Source organism: Macaca thibetana, chromosome 1, assembly GCF_024542745.1.
Source record: "Macaca thibetana thibetana isolate TM-01 chromosome 1, ASM2454274v1, whole genome shotgun sequence".
NCBI classification, from domain to species: Eukaryota; Metazoa; Chordata; class Mammalia; order Primates; family Cercopithecidae; genus Macaca; species Macaca thibetana.
Genome location: NC_065578.1, coordinates 98323058 through 98349372, shown reverse-complemented (window position 1 = coordinate 98349372; position 26315 = coordinate 98323058). Strand labels below are relative to the sequence as shown.

The 26315-nt window shown below is 35.8% G+C and overlaps 1 protein-coding gene across 2 annotated transcripts in view; it reads left to right on the top strand.

Moving 5' to 3' along the window:
- Positions 1 to 26315, top strand: part of PLPPR5 (phospholipid phosphatase related 5) — a 117342-nt gene that overhangs the window by 87542 nt on the left and 3485 nt on the right. Inside the window, exon 5 of one of the 2 annotated variants that reach the window (XM_050778529.1) lies at positions 4988 to 5122. In XM_050778529.1, the coding sequence (XP_050634486.1) occupies positions 4988 to 5122 (135 nt within the window). The remainder of the gene's footprint in view (positions 1 to 4987; positions 5123 to 26315) is intronic. The other variant, XM_050778540.1, reaches the window with a different exon arrangement.

Genomic DNA, 26315 nt, shown 5'->3' with positions numbered 1-26315 from the left:
GCCTAACATTTGCCTTTGGCTCCTTCTCCTGTTTCATTCCACACACCAGTGATTCATTTAGGCCAGGTTCATTTCCACTATAAAAATATTTCTTCCATGTCTTGTGTCTTTGCTCTCTGACCATAATTTTGAATTGTAGACATTATTGCTTCTTACTAAAATAGTGAGGCCTTCCCTGAACCATGTTTAAAATGACTACTTCTCCTTGAGGATTCCTTTCCTCATTCCCTACTTTACTTTTCTACATAGGATGTTTCAGCCTTTAATATGTAATATTAATTAATGTGTAATAAATTAGTGTGCAATATACCATATGGAACTTTTTTGGTTTTGCTTTCCTATCAATCCCACTAGAATGTAAGCTCCTTGTGAAGTTTGTTTGTTTTGTTCACTGCATATTCCCAGTAACTAGAACAAGGTCTGATACAGAGAAAGCACTGAATAAATGTATGATGAATGAATTAATACATGAAAGAATGAATAAAGAATGTTTTATTTACTTCCCAGAATTCTTTTAAGGATTAAGCGAAATCCCACATGTAAGAAGTGCAGCCTAGTGCAGACAAGACATTGAATACCACAGTCTTCACGTTTGATGACTATATTCAAACCCTTTAGACACTTGAGATTTGTCTCAGACAAGATCCAGTTTCCCCAGGAAGTTTCCCTGATTGGCTGATTTTTCCATTTTTTCCTGCATTTCTACCACTCTTTGAGTCTGTCCTCTTATAATTTAATAAGGAATTAATGCTGTGTTAATTGTATTACTCTTATCTCATGGGCATTTTGTTTCAGGTTAGACAGCAGAATCACGATACTTAGCAAAATACAAAACAAATACTAGTTGAACAATATTTGTAGATTGATTATGATATATATGACAGTGTCAGGCAGACTAGCTCAAGTTTATTGAGCCGCAACAATAGCTTGTCATGTTATGATATATAACAGTAACAATAATAGCTATTGTGCTCTTCACTACATTATTGCAATTAACCCTCAGAACGGCTCAGTGAAATGTTTTTATTGTCTTCATTTTGCAGGTTTAAAAAAAATTGAAGCCTGATTATATGAAGTAACTTGCCCATGTTCACAAAGCTAGTAACTGAGAGATCCAGGATTATGATCCAGACCAGTTTGACCCCAAAGCCCATGCACTTAACCCCATACAATAATGATGTTTCATTTACCACAAAGAGTGAAAATGAACAAGAATGGATCAGATTAAGTAATCATCACGACAGGAAAAAGAAAATATATATATAGTGATGATTTACTCATATCATCTTGGTAGGAGAGAATAGAATTACAAGAATTATACATGTGGAAGTCACTCATGTAAAAACAGAATGTCTGAAAGCAGAGTAACGTTAAATTGTATAAGCACATCAGAAAATTTGACAATTTCTGTCCTAGATGCTTGCTCATTCATTAATCTGATCCTTCACTGTGACAGTGGGAACACAGCGGTGAGCAAAAAAGAACATCTCTGCATTTGTGGAACTTGGAAGAGACACATCAATCAAAGTATTACTTTAAATGATGTTTAATTTCATACTAAGTGCTCTGATAAAAAGAATCACAGCTCCATGTGAGCAAAAAGCAAACAAACAAAAACAAAATAAACCGTCCTAGCTAGGAGTTCAAGGAAGGCATCCATGAGGAAGTGAAGCTGAGATGAGATATCACGGCTGAGTTAGATATGGCATCCAAAGACAGTGAAGGTGAGGAGTATCCAAACAGCTGGAAGTGAAAGCTAACAGAAAGTGTTTTGAAAACAGAGAAGAAAGGCTGTAAAAGTGGGCCTGGGCCAGAGTTTACACATTAAGAAATATGGAAAGCCAAGCCATGAATGGCGTTAAGGGGGTAACACAATCCAGTTTGCATTTGGAAAGATCATTCTCACATTATGGTGGAAATAGAGGGGCCAAGATTAGATTTAGAGAGATAGTTTATGAAGCTGTGTAGGTATCCAGGCAACAGGTGGTAGTTGCTTAGTATTTGGAGTTGGTGGAGGAGATAAAATGAAGAAAATATAAGAAATCAAGATACTTAGATATCAAGATATTTAGAAAGTGACATTGAGCAGATTCAGTAACTGGTCATGTGTAAGAGGTGTAAAGGATTAATTCAAGTTTTTAGCCTTGTGCAGCTGCATTGGGGTGGAGGTGGGTGTTGAGGGATGGGGTGGCACGTTTCCTTTCCTTGAAAGTGTCCAGAGAAAAGATCAAGTTTGGAGTGGGTGCTGGAGGGGACAGATCTTGAGTTTAGTTTTGAGTAGTTGTTGAATTGTCATACCTTTGCCAGACAAAGAAATGAAGTTAATTTAGTGATCTATTGCAACCTTTTCACTTTCAAATTGATAAAACTGAGACCCAGAGAACTGTCTGAGAACGTATAGACTCAGGCATGCTCAAGATCAAACACCAAGTCCCTCACTTTTTCTTATCACCATTTTTACAAACAGGACATCTGTTCCATACTTGTAAATGTTAGCAGACAAGACTTCTTAAATATTGGGAGTCTAACTCTACAGAGGATTAGGTAATTTATTTCCCGATAATTAAAATACTAAGAAGAATAATCATGATGCTAGTACATACAATTTGATCAGTATCTGCTATGGGTTAGTCACTTAAGTATTTCATATGCAAATTCCTAGCTGCTTCAGTGGAATTACCTTGATCCTTAATTAAGGCAACGAGATAACCAATACATCGTTTCAAAGAGTTTCCAAAACCTACATAATATAAAATAATTATCATTCCAGAAGCCCATATTGTCTGTAGATAAACTTTTATCACATGAGATCCATATATCTATGTACAGTTATTTCATTGTTAACAAATTTTACTTCAAAATAATTATCAATGTTATTCATCTTCCCAATTTTCCAATAATTTCTACTACTAGTGAAAAGGGAAATATGTGTATATGTGTATGTATTTCATGGAATGGGTGTGAAACTGCTTATTTGTTTCATTGTTGTTATTGTTGGCTAAAATTCTTGACTATATCATTTGTATTTTAGAGCAGTGGTCGGTCAGCCAACTGCAGCCCACAGACCCAAATATGATCTGCTGCCTATCTTTGTAAATAAAGTTATTTTTGAATATTGACACTCCCATTTGTTTATGAACTGTCAGTGGCTATTTTGGCACCAAAAAGGCAGTTGAACAGTTGCAGCAAAGGTTGTAAGGCTGCAAAGCCAAAAATATTTACTATCTTCCTTTAACACGAAAAATTTGCTTACTTTATCTCTAGAGCAATCAGTATCTGTTCGACCTCTGTGGGGTCATGAAGCTGGTAACATCATGAGGTAGTAGTTTTATCAAGTACCCATCTCTAAGCCTTTACTGTCCCTTGCTTTAAAGATCTTTAAAGTGGCAACTGCAAAGTTGAGGTATCAAATTACCAGGCTTTTTTTTTTTTTTTTTTTTTTTTTTTTTTTTGAGACGGAGTCTTTGCTCTGTCACCCAGGCTGGAGTGCAGTGGCGAGAACTCGGCTCACTACAAGCTCCGCCTCCTGGGTTTACGCCATTCTCCTGCCTCAGCCTCCCGAGTAGCTGGGACTACAGGCGCCCGCCACCTCGCCCGGCTAGTTTTTTGTACTTTTAGTAGAGACGGGGTTTCACCGTGTTAGCCAGGATGGTCTCGATCTCCTGACCTTGTGATCCGCCCGTCTCGGCCTCCCAAAGTGCTGGGATTACAGGCGTGAGCCACCGCGCCCGGCCTAAATTACCAGGCTTTGATCTATGTTTCTAATTTGTAGTTCTTCTGGGAAGTGGAAGGATAAGAAGTCTATAACAGTTTGCAAAGAAGTATTTTTCTGACATAAAGTCTCAGTACATGTTATTATTTTATGGATTTGTAAATTTTATTTAAAAACTGGAAAGCAACCAAGATCTAATTGGCCTTTGAAGATATTCAGTAATGAATTCTACTAAAGAAAAGGCTTTTCAGTGTAACATTTATGAAAATATGAAACGTAAATGTATAATTATATATTAAGTACTTACGTTACAAAATGAACGTTAGGTTATAGCTGCAAGTAAGTCCTGTATTTTGATTTGTAATAGAATATGAAGCACAGAAAATAAAACTCAAGAATACCTTTCCCAAGAATACCTTGTTTATTGTATAAGCAAACAGTAGCAAATAATTTTCCAGGTATGTTTAATTCATTATTTCTTAAATATGATTCACCTGCATTAGAAGCTTCTTGAATGTATTTTTGAAGTGCCAACTCCTAGGCCCCATTCTTCATTTACTAAATCAGAATCTTTAGGGGAGGGCTTCAGAGTATGCATCTTTAACAATGCCAAAAATGTATTTTTATGCACATTAAGTATGAGAACCTCTGGTTTAGTTCAAATTCTGTCACCTGTGAGATATAATCCATTGAAACAAGGGTCAATTTTCTTTATGTAGAGGGTTTTCTATTTCAGTGGTAGCCCCGGTAAGCTATTGTTGGTATGCCGAGTATATATGGGACACAATAATAGATGACAAACTAGGTTCATTAAGGGATGCTGCTAAATTAGAGAGTGCCAATTGTAAAAGGTTTATTATGAATATAATGATACTGAAGCAATGAAAAATAATTAGCATTTAAATTAAATTGTAGGTTAGCCATATTAGGAAAAGGTTAGCTTGCTATAAGTTTTTATAAGGTTGGTGTTATGATCGATTTGAGCATTGACTATACTTCAATGAAAATTTTTGAATAGTAAAATTGTCATAATTGAGTGAGCTACATATTAACTGTGAGTTTTCTTAAACATATCTGCATTGGAGCAGCTATTAAAATTTATACAATAAACTTTACAATAAATGTATATGATAAATCGATATAAATTCATATACATGTAACATTTAAGTAACTTTAATACTTTCTTAGATGTTTAGATTTATTAAGCTCCTCAAAAGGGTGAAAGTCACAGTGAGCACAGTTTGCTTTAACTGTAATTGTTTTCTGAAATTTTAGGTTGTGTGCGTGGTAAATAATTTCAAAGGAAGACAAGCAGAAAATGAGCATATACACATGGATAATCTGGCACAGATGCCAACAATCAGCATTCCTCGAGTAGAAAGTCCTTTGGAAAAGGTAACATCTGTACAGGTGATTCACAATTTAAATTCGAAACTATAATATCTAGAGCAAATGAATCATCATTCCTGTATGTATATCTGGAGCATGTCCACACAGTTTATGTTGATTTACTTAGCCTCAGAGTGTAATGTGATATTTAGCAAGAATTTGGCCACTAAAGAGATAATAATAGAAAAATATATATCACATTTAAAAAATCTGTAGGCTGGTCACAGTGGCTCACACCTGGCCTGTAATCAATCCCAGCTCTTTGGGAGGCCAAGGCGGACAGATCACTGGAGACCAGTAGTTCAAGACCAGCCTGGCCAACGTGGAGAAACCTCATCTCTACCAAAAAAATACAAAAATTAGCTGGGCGTGGTGGCATGCACCTGTAGTCCCAGCTACTTGGGAGGCTGAGGCACCAGAATCACTTGAACCTGGGAAGCAAAGGTTGCAGTGAGCCAAGATCATGCCGCTGCAGTCCAGCTTAGGCAACAGAGTGAGACTGTATCAAAAAATAAAATATGTGTTTGTTTTCCTCATGCTAAAAGGTGAGGAGTACCTGTATGTGAAATCTATTTAGTACTTTGCCGTAGTTTCTAAATAAGGAACATTGTGTACTGGTCTCACACATAGGAAAAATAAAATAGTTTTCCTTGAGGATATATTGCAATTTTTACAAAATATATTCCGTATCTTCCATGTTCCATTTATAGGAGAAAGTGCTCAGCACAATGCCTGGCCCACATTCACAATTCAATAAGGATTTGTTGAATCTCAGTGCACAAAGGTCTAACATCAGGAAAACACCAGTCATGCTCTTCTAATGAGGGAGATTCTGAGACTCCATTGGGCTGAATGCAGCCTGATAGTAGCACTTGGCCTGGTCGGCCAAGGCCTCATTGGGCATGGCAGTGAGCACAGAAACCAAGTATATGACAAAAACTTTTCTTGAGACTTTTGGAAGAACCACATAGGATAATATTTCGTAAATGTTGGTGCAGTTATGTGCATTTGTAACTAGTTAAATGATTGCTCTGAGGTATACTAGTGGCTTCTCTTCAGTCTTGTTCACTTCCACATTTGGTCAGTATCTTAGCTGAAGAGTCAGTTACACACTAATCAGGTATTCAGATTGTGTGTATCTGTGAAAGATAATTAACATATTCAACGAAAGAATAAAAATTCAGTGACTGCAATGAGATGCAATTCATATTTAACTAGAAATAAAGGAAACATTTTGTATTTGGATTTTTTAAAAACTTCATGTGTAAAGTAGGGTACATCTAGGTTAATTGCACAAATGAAAAAGGCTTGGGGTGTAACAGGCACCAAGTCAACATGTGTCAACAGTATGATAGGACTAACAAAAGAGTTAAATGGTCTTAAGGCCCACTTGGGGAAAATGATACCCTGAATGAGGGGGTTGACATGGTGTGCACTGCTAGGCTCTGGTCAGACCAACTTTGAATAGTGTGTACTGATCTTGACAACACAGTTTTAAAGTGGACATTGATAAAATAGTTGATACTCAATAAATATTTGTTAAATGAGTGAATGAATTTCTTTGGGATGTACTCAACATCATGGATTACGAGGGACTGTTGGAGGAACAAAAAAAAGTGCTTAAAGAAAACTCATGAAAGAAGCAATAGCTTCCCATAAGAATCTGAAGGACTCTTGTATGACAGAGGGGTGAGGTGTGTTCTGGAGCGTGTCTGAGATCACAATTAGGACAAAGCAAAGTGAGTGTAAGAAGATAAATAATGGCTAGAAAGAAGAAAAAACTCTGAAAATGAAATGGCTGCCTTAAGAGAGATAAAATTTCCTTTTACTATAGGAATTCCAGAATAGCTAAATAATTACTTGCCCATGATACTTTGGAGAGAATTCAAGCATTCAGGTAAGGATAGAAGTATTTAATGATAATAATATACTAACACTAATAATGACTACCATTTAATAATCATCAGTATGTGTCAAGTCCTGTGCTGATGGTTTATATAAATCCCACAAAATACTTCTATGCTCTACAAATCCAATTTCAGTACTCACAGCAATTTTTAAACACGATCCTCATTATAATGGTAAGAACTGCTAATACTCAGTATTCCTTCTCCCCTTCTTCCTTTTAATAATTGAATCCCCTAATTTTAGCTATATTCATGACTGCCCAGCTACAATCTATGTTTCCCAGCTTCCCTTGCAGTTAGGTGTAACCATGAGACCAAGTTTAGACAAATGGAATGTGAGCAGAAGGAATAAGTTCAACCTCTGATTTATCTCTTTGAAGACTCTTGCCCTGGACATTCTCTACCCTTTCTCACCAAATGAAAAAGGTATGACTGGAGCAACCTCGGAAATCCCTTTGTAAGATGATCAATCTATCCTGCTAACCTGGGTCCCTGGATGAGCTTATGGAACAGATTTCACCCAGCCTAGATGGTTCTGAGAAAGAAGTGAACTACTTTCTCCTCTCAGCCATTAAATTGTTCTAATTTCTTTTCTATAGTGACTTAGCTGATATCCTATTACAATGCATATTCCTATTTTACAGTTAAGAAAACTGAACTTCCAACTGGTTAAGTAATTTGCAAAAGTCCAGATCATTGATAAACAGCTGAGAAAAAATATACAATGTAATGTTTTGAGACACATACCTATGTAAGAAAATGTGTTTAAAAGCTGAATAATCTGTACAAAATTAGATCTTGTTTAACTTACTAAATAAAGATTAAAAACAGTAGAATTTAGCCCAGGGATAATGGTTCATGCTTGTAATGCCAGTGCTTTGGGAGGCTAAGGGGGAAGGATCCCTTAAGGTCAGGAATTCGAGACCACCCTGGGCTGTAACAATAGCGAGACTCCATTTCTGGAAAAAAAAAATTAAAAATAAAAATTAGCCAGGTGTGGTGGCATGTGCCTGTAGTCCCAGAGACTCAGGAGACTGAGAGAGGATAACTGCTCGAGCCCAGGAGTTCAAGGCTGCAGTGAGCTATGATCACACCACTGTACTCCAGCCTGGGCAACAGATAGAGACCCCATCTCTGATCCCATCTCTAAAAAATAAGGGTTGTGAAATATAGGAAGAGATCTTAGACATATTTTGAATAATATGGTCAGGGTAACTATTACAACCTTTTCATTTTGTATACGTCTGAAATTAACTTCAGTAATAATCACTGCCTTCTACCTTTTAACATTTATTTGCATGAATGTTCTTTGGTAGCTTTCTAGCATTGCCAAATATTCATATATATCATTACATCATTATATCTATTAAATTATTTAAAAGGTTCTTGTCAATGTTATGCTAGTTCATTTTTATTTATAGGGAGCTTTGAAATATTTGAGAGTAAAAGCAAAAATATTCTATTCATGTATAAATTGTTAGAGATGAGTATTCGTTAATATATGTATTCATGTACATATTAGGTTAAGTGGCATGTTTCTTTTATTAATTTTTTGGTTCATAACAAATTTATGCACTCTGTTTTCACTCCGGTAGCTAGGAAATAAAAATGGTTTGAATCTGATTCAGTTCTCCCCTTACTCACTATAGTACATTGGCACCACACTGAGCTCCAGCTTTACTCTCCCATCTTTGTATTCCTGTTCCCAGGCAGGATGCTGTCTGCACAGTGCAAGTTCTGCCCCCTGCACTCACAAAGAGCATGGGATGATCACAAGGCCAGGTGCTGAGAATACATCTCAGGCATGCCTTTGGAACTGTGCTGCTGAGAGGACATGTATTTGTGTTCATCAGGCAGAAAGGGAGGAAGGCTACCACTTAAGGGAAGCCTACAATAGCTTTCTCTTTTTGTGTGTGATAAGGAGCATTTGGGATAAATACACAGCAGGTCTTCGAATGACATCATTTCATTCAATATCATTTCTTTCTAACACCGATGAGAAAAAAACAAACACACACACACACACTCTCTCTCTCTCTCTAGCTAGGGCTGCTGTCTGGAGTTTGCACATTCTCCCCATGTCTGCATGGCTTTTCTACCCTGTTTTCCTCCCACCTCCCAAAGACTACCTATTAGGTGAAGTAGCATGCTTAAATGGTCCCAGTGTGGGTGAATGTGATGTGTGTGTGTTAGTGCACCTGCTGTGGGATGGCATCCTGTCCAGGGCTGGTTACTGCCTTAGCCCTGAGCTGCTATGCTAGGTTCTGGCCACATGCTACCCTGAACCAAAATAATTGGGCAGATAATTATCATGCTTGTTTCTATTAATCTTTCTTAAATGTATGTATGTATAATCACATTTATTCCAGTGTTTTATATTAGAACCATTTTGGTCTTTATTTAGAAGTTTGGTGATGTCTTTGTGACCAGAAATATGCCATAGAAACTTAATTCCTGCTTATATCAATTAGCCTATGGTCAAATTGGTTTCATTATACTTCATTCTACTTAAACTTGGTTTCCAAGAGCCTGTGAACATCACTAAGCGGGTACTCACCTTATTGCATTAATCATGGCTCATATTGGTAAACAAGTAAATGCAAAATTCTTCCCAGTACTTTGATCTTAATAATTGATAGTTGGAGAGTGGCATTAGACCTTAAAGCTGGCCCTCTGAAAAACGTAAGGGAGCCTGGTGTGAAAGTTTGGTCTGCAAGCATGACCAAGAGTTTTAGCATTATTATGCCAAGCTGTCATTTTCTGGTTGTCACTTTTGTATGGAGAAGGCAAAGGGTTTCGTTTAGAAATTATGTACTTATATAACCTTTTATGTTCAAAGTACATGTTTGACAAAATATAAGCTGCAGTGTAATTATAGCATACCAGCATTCTTTATTTTTACGCCAGCAATTTATCCCTTAATTATAGGGAGTTTTTCATATAGCTAATTACCATAGTTTATGAGGAAAAGTCCTGATTTTTCTGAAAGCCAAGTATATCTGAACATTCATTACATTTGGTTTGTGAAAATAATTAATCATCTGTGGAAACTGGCCCATTATATCCTAACGTCCACTAAATATTCAGGTTACTAGTAACTTTTGTATGACTCTTTGTCGTATTAAATCATGAAAAGCTTAAATATATATGAGTAGTGAATTATTAAATCAACGGGATCCAGTACATTGTAGTGTAGTGCTTTTGCTCTTAGGTTCTGGAGGCAAACTAGCTGAGAATTTTGGATAATTTTGAACTTAGGCAACTCACTTAAATGCCTGGTGATTCAGTTTTCTCTTTCATAAATTGATCATTATATGAGTTCAATAAGTTAATGGTAAAGCACTTAAACCGTGTCTGGTACCAGTGAAACCCTTAATAATCGTAACTATAATTATTATTATTATTTAAAAGCTAAAATGGATGAGGTAAATCAAGACATGGGAAGTTTTCCAATATATATTGGAAAGTTTTAAAAAAAAAACTTTATATGTATATTAAATGTATATATAATAAAATCACTTAGGCAAAATACCATCTATTTATCTTTAGTAGTATAGAAAGGGACATGTGGATGAGAGAGAGAAAAAGAAAGAAAGAAAGAAAAAAAAGGAAGGAAGGAAGGAAGGAAGGAAGGAAGGAAGGAAGGAAGGAAGGAAGGAAGGAAGGAAGGAAAGAGAGAGAGAAACAGACACCAGTCAGAGCAATGCTTAAACTGAAGGAGTCAACTGAGGTTAGTGGACCATGACCTTATCCACATTTCTGACCTTTCTTTCCTTCCTTCCTCCTTCCTTCCCTCCTCCCTTCCTTCTTTCCTTCTTTCTTTTCTTCCTTCTTTTCCTTATTCCTACAATGAAATACTATACTATTCATGAATAAGTTTATGACTGAAAGTCATTATCTTTTTAAAAATTATTCAATTATTTAAGGTGCTCTCTGAGGAGGTTCCAGTGCTTCCTCATTGGAGTGACTGCTGATACGTTCAGATAGACAAAAGGCCCTCAGAAAAACTCCCCCAGGGTAATTTAAAACCCTGTACTTCCTTAGGGCTCACACGACCTTTCTGAAAGTGTTTGGTTTAGTTTTCTCTGCCAAATTGTGTATGGAAATCTTGGGGGTATCTCTCATACCTTCATACCCAGGGTTCAGCTTTCTGTGGCACCTGCAGCCATCCCTATTTTAGGTACCAGTAGCCCTGGGGCCCTTCATGTGAGCCGTGTGCAGATGCTTCTCATTTACAGGATCTACAAACCCCCCATCCACCCAAGGACCCAGGGAGCCAAATATCCTCATGGGCCACACCACCCCTTTCTCTCAAATTCATGCTTTGCTGGCTCTGGTCTTCAGTGGCCCACATATCTCAAACAAAACAAAAGCTTCGGTGTTGCTGGCTTCAGGATATCTCCAAGACACAAAGACTCTATTAATTATTCTTAGGAGTCCAAGAAACAAATGTCTGACTCTAGGAACTAGAGATGGAGACGTTTACATTTCATTACCTTTACACTCCTATATTATCAAAAATAATGTAGGAATTAATATCTTAATAGCTGTGTCACCAAGAATGAAAACTAGATAAAGTAAAATTCTTTTGGCATTTTGACTAGATATGGTACAAATAAACCCAGTTTTAGGAAATCTCACAAAGGACAATGCCATTTTTTCTTTGCTCTTTAAGAAATACAGTGCTGTACGAGTAGCTAAAAGTCTATGTGGCCCCAATAATATCCCAAAATTCCAAAGAGTGGGAATGAGAGCGAGGAGCAATCTCTAACAGAGTAAGGAGTTCGTTTCATTTGGAGAACATCTCAACACCTTGGATCAACACCATGTTGAGACAGAGTTAGCAAATAAGCAAATGCCCAAAGAAAGCTCTGAGACAAGAAGCTGTCCTCAGATTAGGCTTCTCACTATTAGGGGTTCATGCCAGATCAAGGAAAGCTTTTATGAACTGGATGGGTACCTCACACCTGGATGAGGAGTTCCCTTTGTCCAGAACCAAAACCTGCCTGCAAGGATTGCACATACTCCTCGAATAGAAGTTCGACTGAACTGATCGGTAGTCTTCCTGGTTTCAACAAACATAATGAATGAAATTGTATAGAGACAAAGTGACCTTCCTGAAAATGCTCATGGTCTTAGCTTCTTCTCACAGTCCTCTCAGACTGATGATATAAAACTACATCCTCCAGCTTTTCTGCTCATGATCTAAGTAGAGGATTCCCTAGCAATTCATGATTATCATTAAGAGATAACTGATGACTCCTTTCCCACTCATTTTAGGAAAATGAACTGAGCTAAATCTGTCCTATTTCAAGCATGAATAATCAGGACAAGAACTTAAATCCTTTCAAATGACACAGAAGAGAGAGAAAGAGATATTTTAATAGAGCATGGGGTTTTTTGGGGGGTTTTGTTTGTTTGTTTTTAAGAAACGAACAAACAAACAAACCTGCTCTCTGAAGAGGTTCCAGTGCTTCCTCATTGGATTGACTGCTGATATGTTCAGATAGACAAAAGGCCCTCAGAAAAACTGCCCCAGGGTAATTTAAAACACTGTACTTCCTTAGGGCTCGCACGACCTTTCTGAAAGTATTTGGTTTATTTTTCTCTGCCAAATTGTGCATTTAGCACAATTTTTTTTTAAGAAACAAACAAAAGATTACAAGAAATTTGGCTGGGCGCCGTGGCTCACACCTGTAATCCCAGTACTTTGGGAGGCCAAGGCGGGTGGATCACCTGAGGTCAGGAGTTCAAGACCAGCCTGGTCAACATGGTGAAACCTCGCCTCTCCTGAAAATATAAAAATTATCTGGGCCTGGTGGCACGTGCCTGTAGTCCCAGCTACTTGGGAAGCTGAGGCAGGAGAATTGCTTGAAACCGGGAGGCGGAGGTTACAGCGAACCAAGATCATGGCACTGCACTCCAGCCTCGGCAACAGAGTGAGACTTCATAAAAAAAAAAAAAAAAAAAAAAAATATATATATATAAAACAATAAAAATAATTAAATTTATTGTAGATACCATCTTCTTCCCACAGTCAAGGAAATTAAAGAAAACTTGTGAAATGAATGTCAGATGAAAGATAGCTGACACAATCAGGAATGTAATATAAGAAAACAAATAATGTCATGGTGGGATTAAAACTATACTAGAAACCATAAAGAACAAAGTTCACACTGGAAAAAGTTGTTGGTTATATTATTTTATAATTTAAAAAATGAGAATTAAATTGATATCTGAGAAAAGATCATAGATGTGGAGGACATACCACAAAAACCTAACATGTGGATCATTGTATCTGAAGAAGATGACAATATTTAGAAATACACTTTAAAGGAAATTTTCTTCCAAATAAATACTTGAATCTTTAAGCTGGAAGGGTTAAAAGGATAAAAAATAACTATTGAAATATGTATTGGAATTAGATGCTCCTCAGTGAAATTTTTGAATTTCAGTACTCAAGAAAGAACCTTGTAAGTTCTGTGATAGGTAGTAGTATTGTTCCCAGTTATTAGCTATTTCCTTCCTTAGGCAGAGTGTTCTTCCTACTCCAGTTACTTTGGACTTTGTCAATAACATGTGAATAGACCTGATATAAACTTCATTAATCAGAAACATGTAGAGCTATCATGAGTTTCTGCCAGTATTCTTGCCCCTGCCTTTTTGCAGGAAAAGATCATTTTCCAGACAAGTACTGCTGCCTCAGCCTGGGCTGTAAAATGGAAAGACAGGAGAAGCCAGCCTGCCTCCAACCTGTGGCCTAGAGCAGATTAAGAACCTGGCCAACAACATGTAGTATGAGGATGAAATAAGTATTATTGTTGGAAGTCACTGAGCCTTTGGGGTTGTTATACTATATATATACACATATACTATATATACACACATATATATATACAATATATATATACATACACTAGGTAATACTATATATTATAGTGTGTGTATATATAATATATATTATGTATATAATATACACACACTATATACAGCCACACACTGTATATAGCCACACACTGTGTATATACTAGGTATATAGCATTACCTAGTGAAAACTAATACAACCACAAAGACAGAAAGAGTTGTTGACCTATCCAAGGCTGACAGCATGCTGGTCTCAGACTTGTGTCTGAATAACATTAGATGCAACATCTATCCTACTCTATCTTTTCTAGATGTAGTAATGTCTTCAGAATTTTCAAGGAATTAGTTCATGACGTAATCCTATTTCTACCCAAAAGGTCATTTCAGTATTAAAACAACCATAAAATATCAGCTCTACAAGAATTCAGGAATTAAACTACTCACAAAAAGGTACCAAAAATGTTTAGCAATTAACTGAGTAATACACCAGTAACTAGAGATCAAATTAGGATATGAATGAATTGGCAGAAAGAATAGAAACCATTTCAATATAAAACTAGTAAAATTAAAACTAATTAGTAAAATAAAGTAACAAACTGTACAAAACTGTAAAATTTAAGTAGAAGATATATAAGAAAAGAAAATTAAGATGACAAAATGAGATGAATTCTAGATAATACCAGCAAAAATGTAAAAATATAAAATTCTCCAGATTTCATAAAGGTGGGACTCATTATCAGTGCTTCATTCTTGGCATTGGTAACTAGAAAAAATGTTCAAGCATTTAAAAAAATAAGTTACCAAGAGTAGTTTAAAATGATTTACAAAAGGCCAATTACAAAGTATAAAATATAAACAACACACATGTCAAAAAGTTGATGTCTATAATATAGAAAACAGCCTGATTGGTCAAGTTCATGAATAGGCAAATCATTAGAGAGCAACTACAATTAGGAAATAAATACATGGAAAAGTGTTCTGTGTGACCTTGGATGAAGGTGATGAAGGATGTTTTATACAACATTAAGAGGTTGATGTTTATGCTGTAAGCAACTGGGTACCTTCCAAAAAGGACTTCCTTAAAGTCCTTCCAAAAAGTCCTTTTTGGAAGGACTTTAAGGAAGGAAAGGGCTTGTTCAGAGAGGAGAATAAGAGAGCAATATGAAACAACAAAAGAATCTGAAAGGCTATCGTAAGAATCCAGTTGAATGCTGCAGATGATGCTCACTAGATCTCAGTAAAACCAAGCCATGTTATGCCATCGTGACTGGCCACATGTCATTTGGCAAAGTCTGCTGTAAGGTGCTGATTTAGAGGACTTATCTCACCTCATGATTTACAGTAGAAAAGGGCTTCCAGCCAGAGTGTCACTAAGAAAACCATCCCTCTCCCCTACCCATAGTGTATGCTGATCCTCCATCTATGGCCTTTCCCTGTTCTTTCTTCACAGCTTCCTATCCTTTATAATTAACGGGTAAGGTGTGCACTGGCATTCCTTCCAGACAATCCTCATAGGACAGACTGCAGTCACCCCAGCAGCAAAGCACTGAGCTCTGTAGTCCTCTGTCTCCTGCCTGTGCTTATTCTCACTCCAAGGACCAATGCTGAGTCTATGAGACTGGCAGAGGTCAGCACAGGGAGATAATGTATGAATTATGCATTTTAACTGATGCCATATAGAAAATCTAGAAAAAAAGGCTTTATCTGGTAAAGGAACAAAAATACTTAAAAATAAATACAAGGATGAATAGGATTTGACAGAAAATGGGATATTTCCAGTAGATCTAAGGGAAATTAATATCCATATAGTTTTATTAAGGTAGGTACGACAGGCCACAATAACCACTCCTGGCTAATTTGAAAATGCTTTTTGAGAAAATGATTTTTTCCATCTAAACTCAGGCACTATTTTTTCTTAGGTTCATGTGCTCTTAATCAATTGAACCAAAGGGAATTCTCTCTTGCCAAAAAGAAGGGGAAAGTCATGATAGAAATAGTTTACAAGATTCAGTTTTACACCTAGGATAAGGGGCTCTTCACCAACCTACACTACCCCATGAAGCTCATCATGTAAAAGCACACCCCTCTTAACAGAAACATCAGCTGAATGACAGTGATAAGAAGTGATAATAGCTCCAAAAATTTAGAAATATTATAATGAGTATATACTATTACAGATGAAAATTGCCATGTTTAATTCCCATGGCAACTGCAAAAAAAAAATTACATCGATAGGAATGTTCTGAAAGAGCTCCCGGTGACCCAAGGAATTGAACTTTACATTGATTGACTCTTTTGCAGATTTTATAAGATTACAGTGGTCATGGTGAAACGTGAAGTGGAATTTAGTCAGAGTGATGGGCTGACAGAGAGCTTGGATTTTGGAGCTAGGTTTGAAGCCTGGTGCAGCTGCATAATATTGAAATGGAGTTAGACAAATCACTCCTCTCCTTATCTGAAGAATTGATCCAATGTTGGTTTCCCTGTAGGATAATTGTTGGAATTAACACATCACAGATAAACTTCTTGGCACATAGGTGCTTCACACAAGTTAGTTCCCTCCTGCAACAATAATTTCTTTAATGAGATTTTTTTTTTTTTAATTTCACACTAGGATACTCCCATACGAAGACTTCATGGATTTAAAAGTTTATACGAATTGTCTATTTCATACGTTGCACATATGCAGGAAATATTGTAGTATAAAATGTTGCATATATTAGTGTCATAGCAATAGCAAAACAATCCTGTGGTTTCTTGCCAAGACAAATATGATTATACATTACTGCGTTTCCTGTGATAAATTCCTTTGAGGTTTCAGAATGCTGTGCGTGAGTAACTCTGGCAATCTATTTAAGATTCAGTTGATTTTCTATAATGCAAATCTTTGTTTTACAGAGCTGCTGAACTGTAATATAAATGTTATATAGGACCTTGTCAAAACAATCTTATTAGTGATTAGATATTGGAATAGTTAGTGGAACTAAATATATTCATATGTAGGCATTTTTCTTTAAGCTTTGAGCATTTATGAAAAATATTTGAAGTAAATCAATATTTACATGCTATAATGTGTTCTCATTTGTAAAATTTAATTTTGTTTAAAAAAAGGAAATTGAAAGTAGAAGCTTAAAAATTTCCAACAGGCATCAACATTTTAGGTTAAAAATACTAGCATATTCTGTTATTATTTTGCCATATGTCATTTTCCTATTTATACTCCAGTGTACTCAGTATCTATTTTTCCATACTATTTATGAATTATTACGTACTACATGAAGAATAAAAGACAGCTTTTCCCCTCAGTTATCTAACAGGCCTTTTATAAAAGCATCTTTTATTAAATTACTTTGGAATATAGACTAGAAACTTTCTCATCTGATTTATGTGAATAAATATAGAATTGATGACTGTATCTTTAAATTATATGATTCATTCAGTCATTAATTAAGGAGAGAATAATCAATGACAGATTTAAAAATCATTTCCAATGCACACATAATTAGTTACACATGGATGGGAACCTGATCCCAGTCGTTCATCTCCCTCTTTTTTCAGGTCTGTTTCCTTATTGGGGACCATCCTGGAGACACTATGGAGGGCCTTCAAAATCAATCAGAGAATCACAGTTCTGTGAAAACATTTTGTTGAAAAAATATAAAATTGTATTTGACTAAAACTAGGTAAATAAGCAATGACTCAATTCACAGTTTTATGAAACAAGAAGTTTATTTTTCATAGTTTTGATTAAAGAAGCAATTAGTAAATAATTTGTAGGTATTTATGATCTGAAAATCTGAATAAGCCAAACAAAAAATGAATAGGAAGTATCTATAGGGTTATCACAATAATCAGAGGAAACATTTTCTTAAAATAACCTTCAAGACCCAATGAACGTGTGTGTGGGTTTGTGTTGAATACAGAATTTCCCTGTATATTTTATTGCTTTTATTCACATAACAATGCATCATAGACATATAATTTCAGATCAGTAAATATAACAGTCATATCAGGAATATTAAAAGCTAATCTTCAATTATAGCTTAATATGTGCTTGGAATTATGCAGAGAACTTCACATATAAAATATGTGAAGTCATTTGAGTGTGTCTTATTTCCATTTTACGGAGAAAGCGACATAGGTTACGTAATACACCCAAGGTCACACAACTGGTCTGTGTTCTGAAACAAGAATAGGAATCCTTACTTTCCATTTTCACAGAAATATGTTCCATATTTTTCACTTCAGAGCTCCAAATCATAATCACTGTGCTGCATAATAACATTGTGTTTTTAAAAGTTATAATCCATATATAAACCATTACATTTGTTAGACATAGATAATTGCTTCCACTTCCAATTTCCCACAATTATAAGTAATACTAAGGTAAATGTTCCTTAAATATATATTTTTCTAAGCTCAATTAATAATTTAAGATAAATTCATAGACGTAGAAATGCTGAAACAGAGTATGAACACTTTTAAGGCTTTTGGTTGAATTCATATCCATATGTTCTCACAACAGTGGAGAATATTGTTCTTCATAATCTTTACAATCTTATAGGCCAAAAATAATAAAGTTCTCGTTTCAATTTATATTTTCGAATATTTTTCAATAAACTTATTTTGTATTTTTCTTTTGTACTGAAACAACCAGATGTTAAAAGAATAATTCAATAACTGACAAACCAAATTTTAGACATGTCTTGGCCTTTAGACTTCATGTTATGGCTGGTGGTCCTAATTTTTTTAATTGGGATTTATTAAAGCATAATTTGCATCCTGTAACATCCTTTCTTGGCATATAGTTTTATGAGTTTTGATGAATGCCTACTTTCATGAAATTATCACCATAATCAAGTTAGATAACATTTCTGTGACTCCCAAATGTTTCTGCCTTCCCCTTTGTAGTCATCCCTCCTTCAATCTCCAACTTTGAGAAACCACTGATTTGTTTTGGTTCCTCGTGTTTTGCCATTCTCAGGATATTATATAAGTGGACTCATGCATTTTGAGTTTTTGAGTCTGACTTACTTGTTACATGCATCTGTAGTCTGTGTTTTTCCCATTTAATTGCTGAGTAGTATCCTGTTGTGTGGATGCACCACAGTTTGTTTATCCATTTACCAATTGAAGGTTGGGTTATTTCCATTTTTGGCAATTATGAGTAAAGCTGATATAAACATTCACATACAGTTTTTTGTGAATACATATATTTTATTTCTTTTAGATAAATACCTAGCAGTGAGAATGCCAGGTTGTATGGTAAGCATATATTTACCTTTATAAAACATTTTTCAAGTTATCTGTGTCATTTCCAATGGCCCTTATGATTTTGAATGGTTCTGAAATGAATCTAGTTGTAGCTCATTCAGATTTTTATCAACTGGTGCCTTTTTGTGAAAATAAGCAAGTTTTTTAAATGAGGAGTTTTAATCAACTCCTGGTTCTACAAGAATTTATCATGCACTTGGCCCATTATCCACATCCTCCAATTCTCCTCTGTCAAGTACTGTTAGGATGCTTATTTAGTAAATCTAAAGCATTTTAAAAAGTTAAAGGAAAATGAAATAACTAAGAAGAAGCCAATTTTATAGGTTAAAGTATTAGTATATGAAACAAGGCATGGATACAATTTACTGTTGAGTTACCTTATCATTATAATCAGATTTGTAATATATGAAATGTAACAAATATCAAATACGGAGCACTATGGTATGTCTCGTGGGGACAGAGAGAATTTTGTAATCATATACAGAAGATGATGATGACTATACCGGAGTAACACTTAAAGGGAGACCTTTAGCAACGCTTGAAGCAATGCAGCAATGCTTGAAACATCATCTTAGGGGAGAGCTGCAGGACCATGAGCCAAGTGAGGGTGAAAGAGAAGAACGTTCCGGGTAGATAATCCAGTTCATGCAACGGTTTTGTTTAGCAGGCAAGATAAGGGCACGAGGGCAAGAAACTTGAGGATGCTGTTAAAGATTGATCATATGATCAATCATGGGGTCCAGAAGGAGTGAAAAAGAAGCAGAATTCATAAGGAGCATGATAGACTGGATCAGATGGATAAATTAGTAGTCAGGAAGTTTCCTCATGGCCAAAGAAACCTTGTTGTGTGAGGGAGGTAAGACAGGAGGTAAGTTGGGATTTTACATTTCAAACATGATTACTGATTGAGAATATAGCTATGGATATGGGATAGAAGTGTGGTAGAGAGGAAGGTTATTATAGTTGAGGAAGTTAACAAACTTAGAAGACAAATACCATGAACACATTAGTATTAATAGACTTCCATGAAATTTCATGTCAATACATTTGGGAAACATTGAGTTAAAGTGAAACAAACAATTAGCTGGGTGTGGTGGTGTGCACCTGTAATCCCAGCTACTTGGGAAGCTGAGGCAGGAGAATCGCTTGAACCCAGGAGGCAGAGTTTGCAGTGATCTGAGATATTGCCACCGCACTACAGCCTGGGTGACAGAGCAAGATGCCATCTCAAAAAAAAGATTGAAACAGGTATTTGCTGAAGGTCTTCTTAACACCTTTATGCATTGTGCAGCTTTAAGCATGACATATAATGTGCAGTTAATGTCAAAAGGCTTGAATTCAAAGATGTACTTTTTGGAATTATTCAAGTTCACTGATTTTTTTAAGCAATACTCTTTTGCCACTGAAAGGATAGCATCTTAAAGAAGGAATTGATTTTACATCCCAGATAATGCTTACTTCATTAATCACTTTTCTTTAACTTTAGGCCGTGGTACTCAGACTGGCATAAAAGACAATCCATTGCTTGTGGCATTTGCAAAAAAGAGAAGATATCTGGGTTTCACACCAAGACATTCTGATCCAGAAGGCCTGGGCTTGGGCCCCAGGAGTTGTACTACATCAGGCATATCAGGTGATCTGGATTTAGAGCCAGCACTTGATCTGGATACAGCTGGGCCTGCAGAACCTCTCACACAGTGGTTCTCAATATTGGCTGTATATTACAATCATCCAGAGAGCCTTTAAAAATTCCAGTAACCAGGCCATGCCTCATACCAATTAAATCCTGGTCTCTGGGGTTGCATCAGTATTTTCTTAAAGATCCTGATGATTCCAGCATGAAGCCACAGTAGAGAATCAGTGCCTCTAAAGATTTGGTGTGAAAAGCCTTAAGCTTCTTTGGCTTCTCAGGACTTGGAAATACTTCATAAGATCTGTAGCTAATGCTCTCGTAAAACTGGGCCTGCCTCTGATTTAATTATCAGAGAAAGCTGCCTAGAGATTCTTTCAGAAGGTAGCTGTGTTAGCTCTTTTCTCTGAATAGTAAAAAAAAAAAAAAAAAAAAAAAAAAAAAAAAAAAAAAAAAAAAAAAAAAGGAAACTTCTTAATGGAAACAAAACTCTGAACCAATATAAAACTCTGAACTGAAACAGAACCACTATATAGAAAGGTTAAAAATCCCCCCAAAAAGTCACCTTTCCCAAGAAAACTTTGGTTCTGTCCCATGATAGCTTTTATGTCTCCAGCTTCTTAAAACAACAAGAAATTGCTGAACATAAATTTTAGAATCAGTTTCACAGCTTCAAATCTGAATTTAACCAATGTCGTCTTAAATGGTTTTAACATTGTTTCTCTTTACTAAAATACCAACTTCACAAGCTAGCAGAAGGAAAACAATGTGACAAAGTAGAACCTTCCAACACATACTCCATATACTCTGCTTTTTTCCTCTCTTCTGGTCACTTTCCCTTCTTTAAAGGACACAATGAAGGAAGCAAATGAATGAGTTAAAGAAGCAAATCGCAAAATAAACAGGGACAATATTCGAGATCATGACATCCACCTATCTTTTCCTGATGCAATGTAGGCTACATCAGAATTGTTGATTAATTTATTGGACCATGATTCCTTCTCCAGAATCCTTAGTGTCAGATGCTTTTACAGAATTCAAAATATTTTATATTTTAGGAATATGCATATTCGGTTATACAAGCAGTGTCTGGAGCAACATTTGTAATCACAGATGAGAATTTCTGCAGCAAAACAGTGTGTAAATTGCCTCACAACAGATCAGGTTTTGCCACCAAATTAGTTTGCACCAATCTTAAAAGAAACATTTTTTGGGTTTTAAAGTTTGTTTGGATATGAGCATTGCAGATCGGTAGAATAGTGTATTTTATATTCAGATAATGAGCTTTATTTGTAAAATTCTAACCAATTAAAAATTATTTATTTATTTTACTTTTTCTTTTTTTAACTTTCCTTTTTAGCTTGTGACTTTTATTAGTAACTATAAATAAATGATGAATATGTTTGAGTAGGGACAGGGACCCTTGTGTATATAATCCCATTTAATCTTAATACAAATCCATTCAAAAAGTATGTATTCTTACCTCTATTTCACAGATGAGAAAGCTGGGTCTGTGAAAGGTTAAATTGCTTGCTAAAATTTCAATTGTGATGGAGACCACATTTAAACGCTTGACATTCAGACGACTTGACTGCAAAGACCACTGTACCACACAGCTTCCTCAGCAACAGAGTCAAAGACATAAATCATTGCATGAAAGACAGATGCACAGATCCCATTTTATGTTTAGGTTAAAAACCTATGCTGATCGTTGATAGCCTCTCCTATTCAAACACAAAAGCTTTTTATCATCAATCATCTTGAAAGAATGAAACTGGGATAATATTTAATCTCGGCATTTGGCCTAACAATGTAACAACATAGAACTTTAAATAAACTAGTACTTTGAATAAATTAAGTGAATGTTTAAATAAACATTTAAGTAATATGTAAAACACCTTTTGTAGGTGTGCCGAAATCAACCTATTGAGAATGGTGAAGAAGCACATTCACAGGAAAGGTCTTTTAAAGACTGTCTTGCCAGGCTCTTCAGCTGGATAATGGGAATAAGCCACTGTGAACACCTTCAATTAAGGCAATAAACGTATGTGCGCTGGAGCGCACTGGTGTTGGAATTGGGTTGCAAAGCTAAGACAAATGCAGAAAAATGTGTCCTTCTGTGCAGGTTTTCCTTACAACCAAAAGCAATATAGGAACTAGAGCTTTTGGTTGCTGCTGCTGCTGCTGTTATTATTATTAATCTTTCAAATACATGTTATTTTTCCATCATTAATATGAATTTAGCATTCCTTAACTAAGAAGCCATTAACAATGGCATTTTGCTTGTATTCCTATAGCTGTAATTCCAAACACTTCCCTGGAGTGCTCTTTTTGCATTTTCCCACATTTTCCCCTGATTTGTTGATTGTTGAGTGACGGATCTTGCCAGATGGCAAGTCATCACCAAAGTTTCACATCATTAATCATGACAGTTTTGTCTTAAGTAACATTTTTTTAAATTACAGACTGTATTTTCTATGTGGAGGTATAGAATAAATAGTAAAACAGAGATTTTCATGCAGAACTTAGAGCTTTTAAAAATGGACATGCTATAGAGACTTTCAAGTTTATTAAATTTAAGTATCTAGTACAACTTTCCAGAAACAAAGTGTTTACTTTCCCTTGTGACCCCTGCACTCAAGGATCAGACTCTATTTTGCTCACTGGTTTGCTGTGCACCTGAGTGAACACTTTCTAATGGATGCTTCATGTAGCATACTCTAATCTTCAGCTATTTGGAGTCAAGCTTTGTCATCTCCATGGTAAGCCTCTGTTAATGTAATTGCAGAAGGTACCAGGAATTGTGACAGTACATTTTATGACCACTTTCATCTCGTGATTCTGAATAGAACTTTTAAGCATGAGTTTTTTGGTTTGCCTACCGCTTTTTTGCACTATCATCTAATAAGATTTAGTGTTGCATATTAAGAATTTAGCCATGTTGAAAAAGAAAAACACTTGGTCGACTACTTTGCCTCGTAGGCAGTCCATTTCTCAAGACAACAATCTGAAAATATTAAACACAATTCTGGTTTTCCATGTTACTGGGAAAAATGCTGCTGGGAAGTGAATAGACAATAACTTCCTGCACAGGAATTAGGCCATCTGTATATTTCAAATTATGCATGTACATACACCTTGGTAATGTAAGTTGTATAATGTAGCATCATATAATAGATTCTTACAAAAGGACCTCAAGTAATTATCTTGGCCCTTCTTTAGATTCCTTCAGGGAAAATCACCCCTGTGCCAGAAAAGAATTAAACTTAAAAAAAAACAAAACTACTGAGATAAATAATCCATCTCTTTCATTTATGACATAGGTTAATTTGCTCTTAAACAGTAAAGTGAATGAACAGAAGCTCTCTGATATGTCTGCACACTCCTGTCATGTACTATGATTAAATTTCTCCTTAATTTTTTCTTCCTAGGCACAGTCACTTCAGTGTTTTATTTTCATCTGTTTGTCTGCTAACCACAACTACCTTAAAATAATGAGCCCCAAGCAGGATACTTCTAATCCCAGTGAAATAGGAAAAAATGAAGTCATCTCAGAAGTGAAAACTTAAGTGATGTGAAATGGAAAAGCTGCTAATTTGGGGGAGGGGGCAAGAATTTTCCCTAAAATCCTGGGATCTAAAAATGAAGTCAGTCTAGAAATTAACTGTTGTTCTTGTAGTTTAACTTGGTAATATTTTGGCATAGGAAAGGCTAATATGGCTTAAAATTTATGGGCAGTTAAAGGGAGATATCATGATCACTGAAGCATGTGATTTTAAATGCTAAGACTGAATTCCAGTATTTTCTAGATCTCAATAGCTCACCTACAGTTATACATTCCATGCCTCATTATTAAGGTTTCTTAGTCTGTTTTGTGCTGCTATAACAGAATACCACAAACTGGGTAATTTATGAGGAGCTGAAATGTGTCAGCTCAGGATTCCGGAGGCTGGGAGGTCCTAGGTCAAGGTGCTCACACCTTCTTGCCGCATCATAACATAGTGGAAGCACAAAAAGAGGGAACAAGAGAGAAGGGGACTAAACTTGCTTTTTTATAACAAACCCTGACCTATGATAAAGGCATTAATTCATTCATGAGGGCAGAACCCTAGAGGTCTAATCACCTCCCATTAGGCCCCACCTATCAACACTGTTACCTTAGAGATTAAGTTTCCAACATGTGCATTTTAGTGGACACATTAAACCACAGTATAGGGTGACTTTATATTACTATTTGGGACAATCCTCATTTAAGCCTGTTGTCCTTGTGTAGTATTAGCACCCTTTCCCCCCTTCCACATGTCCATATTTAGATGATAAATTATATGGTCACCCTACAGTTATTACAGTTTTCTTTGTCACACTCTCCAGCTTGCACTGTGCACTTGGTTTTTCCTCTATTTCTGTCAAGCTGTGCACTGATCATCAGTGGTTTGCTTCTGATTATTTCTCTGTTTATTAAAGTCCTTTAATGTGTATTTAATTCTGCCTTCCAGATTGGTGGTTGTCCCCTTAAGATCATCTTCAGCAAACTTAATGAGCCTTGCGAACCCTCCCTTCATTATCTGGGTCAATGGGAACACTGAGGCCAATGCCAGTGGCCTTTGGGACACCACCCATGTTCTTTCTTACCTCATTTATTTTCTCTCTACTGCCCCTTATTGACCCTTTTTCTACCCACCAGTTGTCACTGACTGATTAATCTTTAATTTCTATCTTAACATCTTTCCAGAAATTATGCTGGTCTAGATCCTAGTAAGAAGTGTGATGTTCATGAGGATTTTGTGCTGAAACACTCTATATCAAATTGCATTTTCTCAGTCACTGGTTTCAAGTACCCGTGGGGCCACTGGAAATAAAACTGTGATGTATGATTTCCACAGTTCTTATTGTTTTAATTCAATTATAGTGCATTATATAACTCTGACAAGTCATCTTTACCCTAAAGTCATGCCTGAGCTTTTGTAAGGAAAGCAAAAGAAAACTTAGAGATGAGCTACTGAATGTTCAGGCATTTTCATCATGCATTTTTAAATGGGAAATAAAGTTTCTAAAGTGTTACCAGGAGTTAGTGAAAAACTCAGCATGCTCTGCTCACTCCTGATTCTTACTAATTTTGTTTTTCTCTAGTATTAAGTGGGTCAAGCCTAGAAGATAATGCCCTAAATTGTAATCAGTGAGATTCCTTTTGTGTGGTTTAATATGCCTAAATTCAATGAAAATGAATTTTAATTTTTTACACACATTTTAAATATGTTTTGATGAATTAAAATACTTAAACTTGAAAAAAGCTACATGTATGTTGAGAAAATTTTATGGCGTACATTCATCATATGAAATTCTGTTTATGATATCATTTATTATAAAAAAGCCAATGCAAAAGCCATACAAAAACTACACAAAACACATTTAAAATGGGTAGTATGATGGTAGAACCCTTTTGTAATGTTGATGTTAGTTGTTGGGGCTGTCAGTCACGTTAGATCTTGACAGAAGCCCATATGTAGCATGATTAATTATGTAATAGTAGTTTTTCATT